The sequence below is a fragment of the Leptodactylus fuscus genome, chromosome 10 (genome assembly GCF_031893055.1).
Source record: "Leptodactylus fuscus isolate aLepFus1 chromosome 10, aLepFus1.hap2, whole genome shotgun sequence".
Classification (NCBI taxonomy): domain Eukaryota; kingdom Metazoa; phylum Chordata; class Amphibia; order Anura; family Leptodactylidae; genus Leptodactylus; species Leptodactylus fuscus.
In genome coordinates, this window is record NC_134274.1 from 31,643,456 (window position 1) to 31,656,919 (window position 13,464).

General features: G+C 40.2%; 1 protein-coding gene across 2 annotated transcripts in view; it reads left to right on the forward strand.

Annotated features, from left to right (window-relative positions):
* Nucleotides 1-13,118, forward strand: part of A1CF (APOBEC1 complementation factor) — a 36,878-nt gene extending 23,760 nt beyond the window's left edge. Inside the window, exons 6-12 of one of the 2 annotated variants that reach the window (XM_075257520.1) lie at nt 487-651; nt 1,523-1,620; nt 2,804-3,083; nt 6,871-7,088; nt 10,124-10,260; nt 11,011-11,135; nt 11,325-13,118. In XM_075257520.1, coding sequence (XP_075113621.1) covers nt 487-651; nt 1,523-1,620; nt 2,804-3,083; nt 6,871-7,088; nt 10,124-10,260; nt 11,011-11,135; nt 11,325-11,476 — 1,175 coding nt within the window. In that variant the 3' untranslated portion in view covers nt 11,477-13,118. The remainder of the gene's footprint in view (nt 1-486; nt 652-1,522; nt 1,621-2,803; nt 3,084-6,870; nt 7,089-10,123; nt 10,261-11,010; nt 11,136-11,324) is intronic. The other variant, XM_075257521.1, reaches the window with a different exon arrangement.
* Nucleotides 13,119-13,464: the final 346 nt, after the last annotated feature.

The window sequence follows — 13,464 nt, forward strand, 5'->3', positions numbered from 1 at the left end:
TATACATCATTTTACTATGGGTAGTTATTGTGGTGTTTTATGGGATTTTCTATACCTTATGGGATCTTCATTGATGTTTTGATGCTGTGAACAGTTGTTTAAATCATTTTTAACAGGGTTTGTATTTATTGGGATTAATAAAGTTGTGTACATTTTTACGACCTTGAGCTTATCCTTCAATTCTTTCATCTCATCGCTTTCCTTGCACATTTGAGGTTCATGATTTAAGTCGCTGTATAACCTTTAAACACAACACAGATGTGGAGCATGCTGACAGCTAAAAGGAAAAAGAACCTAGCAATAAAAAGAAAAAAAATAAAATTTATTACTAATATATTTATTAATAACGCTCGGTATAGCGACATGTGATGTCAAACAAGCCTAAAAATGGGTCGTCTAAACCAGAATATCCCTGTAAGAATTTTCTTTGCATACTTGAATACATGAGGATAAGAGAAATTGAAGCCTTATGTTATCAATTTGTAGGACGTATTCAGTTATGGGGTCACCCCATTGCGGTGGACTGGGCAGAGCCAGAGGTTGAAGTGGATGAAGATACGATGTCATCAGTTAAAATTCTATACGTCAGAAATCTAATGTTGACAACCACAGAAGAAGCGATAGAGAAGGAATTCAACAACATCAAACCAGGTAATATACTTTTTGGTAGAAATATCCATCCATTATCTATATATGTACTATGGGGTCTACTTAGACCTTCACCCTCCACTGGAACATTGAAGAATGTAAGAAGGAAGACATGATAGTTCAGAAATGTGGACATTCTGGGAAACTTCTGGAGGATACAGTCCTTCTGGGTGGGATATAGGTTTTGTAAGCCCACAAGTACATTTCCATGATCTCCATTGACATCCTTGATGGTATCTCTGAATACCTACTGTACGATGAAAGGGATTCCTAAGAAGAAACACATTTAGAGAAATGTTGGTTCCTTCTTCTAGGAACCAACAAATGACATGACCACAACCAAAGCCTAGTTCACATGCGAATATTTAACCTTAAGTTATACAGTTAAAATGTAGAAACTTGGAACTGTGAACCTTGACACCTGATAAATCTCCGGGCAATAATGTGGTTATTTACGTGCCTCCCCAATCTACTACAGAGATAGCAGTCAAGTAAAGACTTCAAAGTCCTGTCCTTGTAGTTGGCCAAGGAGTTATTTTTACAGCTCCGGAAAGATAAATCCAGCAATAATTTATACGTGTTTGGACCCTGAGGAGCAACAAATTTAACAAATGTTAAAGTGCATTGGAGTAACCAGATCACCTGTGTACTTGTAAGGTACATGGAGTGCCAGAACATTGGAGTCTCCTGGGGACTCCACTTTTCCGCAGCCTGTGGAGAACCCTACATTTTTTTTTTAGCAGGGGTCACATTATGATACAATGTCTACACTTAAGTAATGCTTTACTACAGAAGCTCCTACAGAACTGAATACAATGCAACCATTTATTTAGCTTTTTCTACACCTAAGGATATATTTTGTATCCATTTATAGGGGCAGTTGAACGTGTAAAGAAAATCAGAGATTACGCCTTTGTACATTTTAACAATCGCAATGATGCCGTGGAAGCAATGAATGTATTAAATGGCAAGGTAGGATCCAGAAAACTGCACCGCTATACTTGCTTTTACCTTAATGATATGTGTCTCAGAGGGCAGTACTTAGGCTACAGGTATAGTACAGTAGATATGTAGCTTGGTACTACGAGTGCATTTTATGGGCCATTGTAGTGTGTAATCGTATAAAGTGCGCTTTTTATTTTAAACACGCACCTATATGCCACCATACAACCTTAATATCATCTGTATTAGGCCATAGAAGTAATAAAAATGGATAAAAATAGTAAGATCCAATAACATGACAGCATCCCAATAGTATTCTTCGCTTTTCGTTGTAGGATTCTTATGCAAAGGCTGGAGCAGAAATACTTCAGCTGCATCTCCCTCCTCCCCCACTTACTGTTTTATACTAGATAGCTTTTTTATTTGCTGAGGAGGTTTCAAAATACTTATAGAAACCCTAAATACAGTATTAGGGGAATACAACTAATATATGCCTAAAAATTCCAACGCTCGTAAAACGTTAAAGGGGACCTCCAGTACTTGGTATGCTGTGTTAGGTGTTGCTTTAGTGATTCTGGAGAAGTTGGAATTTTTCCTCTACCCCCGCTGTGCCTGAGCAATTAATTTCAGAAACCAGTATACTAATTAGGCTCTCTACTAAGGGGCCATTCACACGGAGCAAAATGGCGCGGATACCGCGCGTATTATGGCGCTTTCCTGTGCGGGATCCGCGGCAGAGTCCGCGTGGTAAAAATGTCTCGCCCTAGAGTTCTATGGGGAGGCTTTTTTACCTTACGGACTCTGCCGCCAATCCCACGTGGGAAAGTGCCGTAATACGCCGGTATCCAGGCTATTTTGCTCCGTATGAATGTTCCTTAACAGATAGTTGATCTCAGACGTCTACTGCAATCCCGGACCACCCACTTGTAAGTAGTGAGCCTAATTAGCTTATTGGATGTTAAAACCAGCTATACTGATTGCTCAGGAATGGTGGGGGCTAGAGAAAAAAATCCAATTGTGCTAGAATCAATGGAGTAGTGTTTATTAAAGAGCTGGAGTTGGTGGAGGAGGTGAAAGTGCCCAATCTCATATGTGTGCCACTTCGGATGACACAGTCTGACCACCATATACAAATGTATGAAAAAAGTGCAAATTTATATATATATATATATATATATATATATATATATTTATATATTTTCTTTTTCTCTAGATTATAGATGGCTCTCCCATAGAAGTAACCTTGGCTAAACCAGTAGACAAGGACAGTTATGTAAGATATACAAGAGGGACAGGTGGAAGAGGTGCTGCCATACAAGGAGGAGAATACGCCTATACGATAGGCCATGTATATGACCCAACTACAGCCTACCTGGGAGCGCCAGTGTTCTATGCGCCACCTACCTACACCGCCACCATCCCCAGCTTTCACTTCCCTCCTGCCAAAGGTTATGTCAGCAATCGCGGCCTCATCCGACCTCCGTCTGTCAGAGGTAACGGCGCAATAACTGAAGTGAATGATTCTGTATTACGTGTAATAAATGTTGGCACTTGTTATTAATCCAGAAGGCAGATCATGACATGACAATTTAGAAATGTAATTAGCTGTTTAGAATCCCTCTGCAAGTTACTGCTATGTAATTGATTTAATTAGAATCCTAATCAGTCACCCTTGTAATATACAGGGAGCAGTCACTAACCCAAAGTTTTGCATAATGCGTGTCCGATGATACTTACTTTGTAAATAGATTAGCGAGGGTATGAAAAACGACTGCAAATTAATCATCGCTTCTGGAAAAGAACAGAATTCATCGCAACATAGTTTGCCGCTGCTTAATATTCTTAATGGAAACCAAATAACATAGGATGTAATCGCTTTTATTTGGGTTAATTCAAGCCAATTTATGTAGACACCTTCCGCTCCAATGGAGTCAGACTACACAGGGATTGCAGGTTGTATAAGGCTACATTCAGACGTCCATTTTTCAGGTCCATCTTTACCACCCAGTACTATGGATCCCCCATACATGTCAGGGTGTGAAGGGATCTGTAAAAATGGACAAACTTAGGACAACCAAAACCGCTCACCACATTGTAATTCCTCCATGTATGTTGATGGCAGGATCAATGAAACCTCGGGCCTTGGAAGTATGGAATGTAGACAAAAAAATAAATATGCCAATTCTAGTGGATGGAAGAAACAACAATATACAGTATATCTATCTGTATTTTTGTATAGTATACTAGTCATGTGGTTGCACACACGACTCATGTACTTCCAGTTTCTACAGAGGATCATGCAGAAGGTAGCGCGGTGCCGTCCTATATTACATAATGGGTATGTGGACTTGGGTTACAATGTTGTATTTAATGAATACTTATTGTATTTCCAATTTATGAGCATGGGCAGCAAATGATATATACGAGTGTGATCAACTCTTTTATGGTCCCGAACCCAAGTTTCATATTGTGGTATTTTATACAATATGTTTGGACGATTGATGATGACTTTGTCTAGTGACGATGGTGCATACGGCATCGGTCATGAATGTTCATTTATGTTTATTACACGTAATGCAGTGGATATTCTTGTAGCGGATGTTACAATGAGGGATTGGTATTTGACTTTGCTATAAGTGTCCTCTTGAGAGCGGTTTCTTCTTGGTACTTTGAATAGTGTCATGTGATGGACTTAAGGCTGGGGTTTTTTTTTTAAAGTTTCGTTGTTCTGGTGTAATGTTCATGCTATCACTAAGAGACCGGCCTTGCAACGCATAAGCAGGGGTGCAGTATGAGCCTCTCTAGGGGCTTTTTTTTTTTTTTTTTTTTTTTAAAGAGGACCTTTCATCACATTAGGCACATGCAGTTCCATATACTGCTGGAAAGCCGACAGTGCGCTGAATTCAGCGCACTATCGGCTTTCCCGATCTGTGCCCCGGGTAAAGCGCTATCGGTCCCGGTACCATAGCGCTTTACAGTCACAATGGCGTTTCTGACAGTCAGTCAGGTACGTCCTTCTCTGAATTCAGCGCACTGTCAGATTTCCAACAGTATATGGAACTGCATGTGCCCAATCTGATGAAAGGTCCTTTTTAACAAGTTAATTTTTAGTGGCATATTTATTTTTTTGGTACTGAATTCCACATTTTAGGTGTCAAAATTGGGACATGACCTATACTTGGACGGTCCATGTTAATAACCACCACTCACTGGCATTGAATTTAATGCTGTCATGTGAGGTCTCTTAAAAAGAAAGAAAAAAAAAAAAAACACACCGCCATTAATCAATGTCATGTAAATATGGCACAACAAAGCTAAAAAAAAATTAGATACAAGAAGATTAGTTACTCGTGAATGAGTATTAACCAAGCTGTACCCAACTAATCTAAAGGGCCAAAACTGCTTTATATTTGCATATCTATATACTTGTGCATTGTGAAAATATAGCGCTATAGTCTATATTAAAGGGGGATGTCTGATGGAGACTAAAGCAGGCTGAAAAGCGAGCTTCACATCTCCTCTGCAGTGGCCATTTCACAAATGATTGACTGTCCATGTAATACTTGGTATTGCCAAGTCTACTGGTCTCTCTTTGTTAGTAGCAGTCCGTTTTGGCTAATAGATCGGCATCTAAAGCACATTCTTCGCCATTTATGAAACGGAGGTTGGCTTGACATCACCACAATTACAGAAATTGTATCCAGTGTTATATTGTTTCCGATGTTTCACTTTTTCAGAAAAGTGACATCTTCAGCCGTCTCTTAATATTGCTTCAAGTTGTAGGTGAGCAGGTAAAGCAGTATTGGAGATTACTATGTGGTAATGGAGATTACTATGTGGTATTGGAGATTACTATGTGGTAATGGAGATTACTATGTGGTAATGGAGATTACTATGTGGTAATGCCAATCACAAAATCAATCCAGAACTAGAAGCCAGAAGTGAGATCTATCGGATGTGTTGAGTGCCAGCGACTAGGTAACATCTGGACCATAGGTAGAACCTTCTAAACTAATAGTAATGTCATCCTCTACTTGGCTTGGTAAAAACTACCTGTATCATCTGTAAGGAGGCACTTTTAGAGAAGTATGTTGGGCGGTAATCTTAGTAGGACATGTCATATTAGATACTTAATGGTGATATGATCAATGACCATATGCATGTTACGACATGTTCACCTCAATGTTTGGTTATTGTACTTACCATATAATCCAGGTTATTTTTATACTTCATATAAGGTAGGATTGAGTTTTGGTTTCCGTTAGGACCATTAGCTCTATCAAGAGGTTGTCCCACAACGCACATCACCTATCTACTGCTGGATCCCTCCAGTCACTAGAATAGGAATCCTTCACCCCTATACCTCCTTACGTCACATCACCACAATGGAGACCAACAGCAACGTCACTGAAACTTGTATATTGTTTGTGTAGACACGAAACGGAGCAGCAAGATGTGTGTGACCACCGTTCCATCCAAAGGTCACCCCTTGTACCCAAGCATACAATACGCCATTGCTCTTGTCTATACTCTAGGTCAGGATTAATAAGAAGTGGGTGACTTATGTGACCATTGCCCCTATCCAATACCATAGGAATAGTGTTTGTAATCTGAAGCTATCAAGAACTAATGGAGCGACATAATCTGGATGATACTTTGTCTTACAATGTATTTAAAGCAATTGCAAGGAAGAGGCTATAATCTGTGCATTAATTTCATCGAAAGTTGGAACCAATGTGTGTGAACATGTACTAAACAATGGAGGAGCAGTATCTGAATGCAACTGATACACATCTATTATTAAAAAAATTCATCTATTTTTCACATACCGTAACAGCTTGATACAGTATTTTAATAGTCGGGGGAATTGTATTGTATGTTGGAGTGTATCAGCTACGGCAGGGGTAGGGAACCTTCGGCTCTCCAGCTGCTGTGAAACTACAACTCCCAGCATGCTCCATTCACTTCCATGGGAGTTCCCAGAACAGCAGAGCCAGTATGCATGCTGGGAGTTGTAGTTTTGCAACAGCTGGAGAGCCGTACGTTCCCTACCCCTGAGCTACGGTATTATTCACTGTCTTAATGTGATATATGGTGAATGTGCTGTTATCTTATGTTATCCAGTATGTAGATACTTTTCATTGTTGGATAAGGCCACTGAATGGAACTCCATTGTTCCGATCATGTTCATTGCACGCGGTGCCGGCTTTTTCATGATATCATGGATCTGGGTGATTTTCTGCTGATTTGATTCAGTTTAATGCCTTCTTACATTCCTAGAAATTTACATGAGTGTACCTGTAGGGGCTGCGGGCGTTAGAGGACTGGGAGGACGGGGATACCTGGCATATACTGGTCTGGGCCGCGGATGTGTGGGGTACCAGGTAAAAGGAGACAAGAGAGGAGAAGAGAAACTCTATGATATTTTACCAGGAATGGAGCTCACACCGATGAGCGCTGTCGCTTTAAAACCACAAGGCATCAAGCTGGCACCACAGGTAATATGGATTCTGAAGTTTACTTGTATTACTATTGTAATAGACACTTGATTAAAAATAGGATTACTGATACAGAATAAAGGAAAACATATTCTATGTAATCCAATGTCAACGGCAAGTTGGATTTTTGCGCCAAAATTGTGACTTTTCCTTTTTTTACACTACAGTCACTACTTTCCTGATAAGGTGTATGACGTAGGACATGGCATGGGTAGGGACACTAGCACCATCAGATTTATGGTCATTTATGTCAGTTTAGTGGCATGAATGAGACTTCTAATCTACGCCACCTATGAGTGCAGGTACATTAGAGGATGGATGTAATTTATGATGAGGCGTTTGTATGGTCATAAATTTGGTGCATTCTTTGGTGGCACACGAGATATACCCTGAATACACAAGTCTCATAAATCTCCACTGGATAATCGTATGAACAGGGTTACCCCTCCAAAAGGAAGAAGGGCAGTGTCCTGTGTCCGACAGGTTGTAATGCCTTAGTGGAATGCTAGAGACTGAGACTACGGGATATAGCTGAAAAGATGAATTCTATGGACATTAAACATGTGCTAAGAGGAGGCTACGGGATACACCCTGGACTTTAAACAAAGCAGGTCTTAAAGGGGTTTTCTAGGCTAAAAATATTGGTGGCCTACTTTGGCTTTCTCCCCTGCTCCCATGGTTGTCAGGCTAAATGCACAACAATGGCAATACACCCCCGGTTTCAGGTTCATGGGGGGGTAATTCCTTTTTTTGGCATGTAGTACACAATACCCTTCTCCCTTTTGCGCCTTTCAGATGTATATGTATACTTGACACTAGACAAAGAGAACTTCTAGATATGCAAGTACCCCCAATACTGTACAAAAAGAACCGCTAAATATGCAAGTACCCCTAAGGGCTCATTCACATCGGCGCTCGGGACTCCGTTCTGCACAAAACTGGACATGAGACGGAAACCTGCAGGACTCTTTCAAACCCAGTCATTTGAATGGGTTTGAAAAGTATCTGGCCGTGAGCGCCGGGGAGCGCTTTATGCTCTCCGCAGCAAAACTGTTTTTTTTTTAAACCGACACAGAGTCAGACATGCAGTACTTTGTGTCCGGTTTAAAAAAACCGGTTTCGCCGCGGAGAGCATAAAGCGCTCATTGGCGCTCACGGCCAGATTCAGCATGACAGGTTTCCATCTTCTGCATGCAGAAGACAGAAACCTGATAACGGAGTCCAGACGCTGGTGTGAACCCAGTGTAACATATAGAAAGAGAGCCGCTAGATACGTATGTATTCAAAGAGAATTATCAGACATGTAAATACCCCTGACACTATACAAAGAACCACTAGATATGCAAGTACCCCTGATATTATACAATGAGAACTGCTAGATATGTATATACCCCTGACACTATACAATGAGAACCCCTAGATATGTATATACCCCTGACAATATACAATGAGAACTGCTAGATATGTATATACCCCTGACACTATACAATGAGAACCCCTAGATATGTATATACCCCTGACAATATACAATGAGAACTGCTAGATATGTATATACCCCTGACAATATACAATGAGAACCCCTAGATATGTATATACCCCTGAGACTATACAATGAGAACCCCTAGATATGTATATACCCCTGACACTATACAATGAGAACCCCTAGATATGTATATACCCCTGACACTATACAATGAGAACTGCTAGATATGTATATACCCCTGACACTATACAATGAGAACCCCTAGATATGTATATACCCCTGACAATATACAATGAGAACTGCTAGATATGTATATACCCCTGACACTATACAATGAGAACCCCTAGATATGTATATACCCCTGACAATATACAATGAGAACTGCTAGATATGTATATACCCCTGACACTATACAATGAGAACCCCTAGATATGTATATACCCCTGACACTATACAATGAGAACTGCTAGATATGTATATACCCCTGACAATATACAATGAGAACCCCTAGATATGTATATACCCCTGACACTATACAATGAGAACCCCTAGATATGTATATACCCCTGACACTATACAATGAGAACCCCTAGATATGTATATACCCCTGACACTATACAATGAGAACCCCTAGATATGTATATACCCCTGACACTATACAATGAGAATCCCTAGATATGTATATACCCCTGACACTATACAATGAGAACCCCTAGATATGTATATACCCCTGACAATATACAATGAGAACTGCTAGATATGTATATACCCCTGACACTATACAATGAGAACCCCTAGATATGTATATACCCCTGACACTATACAATGAGAACCGCGATTCCTGATGGGATAATAAAATTCTGTGTGATTGGAATAGTAAAAATGAGACAGATAATGGAACAATAAAACATTTTGCTTCCTGAAATACATTTAGGAGCAGATCGTCTAAACGACTATTATCAAATCCAGCATTTCCATGATGTAATTTATCCGACCACATCAACCGCATCTACATCTGCCGAGAAGCTTTTTACCTTAATTTGCAGATTAGGGAATGCACCATTAGATAAAGAACAGAACCTTGTGTCCTGTCTCCTGAAATAAGGCTGTAGTGTCAGTGACAGGGAACTAATGGAGACTGAAATCTTCAATGTAACCTGGGATTTCCTGAATACACTTTAGGCTAAACATCAATATTAAATACAGTAATGAAAGTTTCATTCTGCAGAATAGCCATTCATCAGGGAAAGCCATAGCAAGCTTACAATGCGCTCTAACCCCCTCCCCTTACTAAACTCATGTGGGCAGTGGTACTGGGTGATAAGGAAAGTCCTACCTGGTCTAGTAAAATCTTGTAGGTCTATGATATGCACGCTTGTCTTAGGGACCTTCTACTTCTTAAATAATAAATTCATCCAGGATATTCTACAAGAAAAATCGATATGCTAAACGTATTGATTTTGGGGTAAGGGGACATTAAGTTATGTTATATTATAATGAAATTTAAAGTCAGTATGAATGGGCTTTACATTTAGTTCTCAATTTTGTTTAGATACTGCAAGAAATTTGCCAGAAAAACAATTGGGGACAACCGGTTTATCAATTATATTCTGCAATTGGACAAGACCAAAGGCAACTATTTCTGTATAAGATTACCATTCCTGTCCTGGCAAACCAAAACCCTGCAATGTGAGTAGGGGGTTCTGCTTCCTAGGGGGGCCATGACGGAGGTAAACAGACACCAAACCACACTTTCTCCAGGAGGTGATGTTAAAGGACGGTATCAAGATAAAGAAGCAGCCGAGATAATTCCTTACATGATTATTTTTTGCACTTCTTTCATATATATTGCTATTACTTCTGTGCAGCTCAGACGCCATCTTGGTTTTTTGATTTCTCTTTCTCTGTGCTCTGTTGTCAGTCCCATGATGCTTTAGTGCAGAATCACATGGGCAGCTTAAGACAGTACCATCTCTACCTGCTAGGGAGCAGTCTAATTATTATTCTTTGTATTGTCTCCAATAAGCTAAGAGGCCATACTATGCAGTCAGGGAGGCTTCATTGTCATCTTTTTCATTCTAAGGGTGTGACAGGAGTCTGCCTAACCATCAGCAGTAACTGGGATAGGAGTTTGTGTCCCCACTGTGAAGAGCAGACCACGTAGTTTCATCATACAGGAAGTGAGATTGTGACTTTTAGGGAGTACAGAAGGGCATGTAACTCCCAGGAGGTCACCATGACATCACATGACCCAAGGGAACAAGAAGTATCCATGAAATGTCTTATAGACAGGAGCAACTATATAAGGCACTAGCATGACCTCATTTATTAAACTTGCTGCTCCAAGAAGCCAGTGGCCCTAGGCCATGGCCTGTATCTCTTGAACAAACAAGAGGACATTTTTTATACATGTAGATGATTAAAATTTTCCATTTTTAGACATCCATTTACTCCTCCAAAACTCTGTGTATCAGTGGATGAAGCAAAAAACTATGCAGCCGAGTACACGCTTCAGACCTTGGGGATTCCGACTGAAACGGCAGAACCACCAACAGCCTTCGCAGGTAATTAGGTATTTTAAGACACTTCGTCATAAGATGCCATTAGAGTCACGTCAGTGTCATCCAGCAGCTGTTGAGATTTAAAGGTCCATTTTGTTGGCTTCTGGACTCCTGAAAGGGCGAATCAAGATAATTTTTGCAGATATATTTGCTCAATATTCACTACTACTACACTGTATTTTATACCTCCAGGATACGCCATAGCCAGCTCCCCAGCAGCAGTGGCCGCCACACAACTGAAACAAGCCGTGGCCTTGGGACAAGACCTCACAGCCTATGCGGCTTATGAAGCCTATCCTGCTTTTGCCGTCGCAGCTCGAGGAGATGCCTATGGAACATTCTAAGAATTTGTGGTGAATGTGAACGAGAGATCGGGTTTTTATTCTTATTCTATTGTATTTTGCTCCATTTATTCTAACATCCCCTTTGTCAATTAGTTTCATGTTCTAAAAGGGTTATCGTCTTATTTAGTCCGTAGGTTGTTTTTTGTCTTTGTTTTTCTTTGTGGCAATTTGTCCTTTATGTTGGAAGGTCCTCCTTATCAGTGTGGATGTTATGGACACTTTCTGGACATTATTACTCAGGCTAAGCCTTAAAGACTTTGGAGGACTTAAAGCATTGATGAAACGTCATTCCTAAAGACGTATGGTTTCCGATTATTAGGTGACTCACTTACTATGTATGCTTTGTCCGTTGTATCTATTCAATACATTTTACTACCTGGAGATATTGTAGGGACACAAAGGATGTCAGGAAAGACCATGGGCCCCATTCATCAAAACTGTCCAAATGTGGTCATTTTACCCATAAGAAATGGTCAGATCGGTCCTTTAAGTCTCAAAAATGTAAGCTGGATTCTGGTTTATTTGGATATTTGCTCCAATTTTGACGAGTCTCGACCTTTCCCAGAATTCCTAAGGGAGCGTCCATGGCGAATAAGCTTCCCTACGCAGATACAATGAACTTTCTATCCTACTTTACAGTAAAAATATTATTATTTCTCATTTTCTCATGAGTCAGGTGAGCATAAATGCAATTCACGGGCCTTGAAAAGGCCGTAAGTAAGAACCAGTGAACAAGTAAAATATGAGGAAAGTGTGCACAATGTGTAGTATGACAGGTAGTGGACTAACATTGCCAAACCCTTGCAAACATAACACATAAGTTATATATATTGTTCATATCTAATGTGTATGGCCATTTCAAACATGCCCTTTCACTATTCTCACAGTTCTTTGTACCCTTTAATAGGCGCCGACCACTTTTTCCTGCACAGTTGGAATTTTTTTCTCTAACCCCCACTGTTCCTGGGCAATCAATGCAGGCAGTTTTGCTATCTGGGATGTCTACTGTCAAGTGGGTGGTGTCAGGCAGGAACCAGAAAGGGGGCATGAATCTTAGGTCAAGCCCTGATTGGACAGTATCAGACAGGTCAGACTTACACCACCCATTTGACAGTACCTAGTAGTCTAATATGCCTCTGTCACCATAACTAACAGAACTGATTGCTCGGGAATAATAGGGGCTAGAGAAAAAATTCCAACTGCGGAAGAATCAGTAGTGCGGCACCTATAGGGACAAAGGTGATGAAGATGTTCTCACACCTGTCAAAAAAAAAAAAAAACACTAAAAAAATCTTGAACTAAAGAACATAAAGTAGATTAATAGATATTGTTTGTATTGCTATGTTTTTTTTTACATGTCCTATTTTTGGCAGAGGAAACTATATTAAGCAACGAATGTGAACTTAACCAAAGAATGACCAGCCAAGATTTAAAGATTAAACAAAACTTTGGGTTTCCAGGTATGGGACATAAAGTTATTGGCTGGTCTTTCTTCTTACATATGGAAAATAACAGCGATGGCAGCAGTATTATAGTGTGCATGAAGCACTTGTGTATGTATAGATGTTTATAAAGAACTGGCGTACTGTGAATAAAAGGCAAATGTTCTATCATCGAGTAACACAGCATTAAAGGAAATGTACAGGAGTTTTGCTTCATTTCTTCATTTTATGTGGGGGTACACCGATATTGCAGAGCAAGCTTTTAAGGGAACTACTGTACGTTAAAGGGGTTTTGTCATCAAAGGCACATTCCCTAGGATATGGGATATGTGGGGGCCAACGATCAGGAGAATGAGGGCTCAGAAGTCAACCATACCTCGGTCATTTCAATGATGCACCAGTTCGCTTACTGCATAAACTTACATGGGCAGCACAACGCTTAAAATCCAGCCAAGGGCAGAATCTACTAGGAGTGTGTAGGTTCTTTCCATATTTGTGTGTGTTTCCTCCGGGCACCCCTGTTTTCTCCTGCACTCCTAAGATATT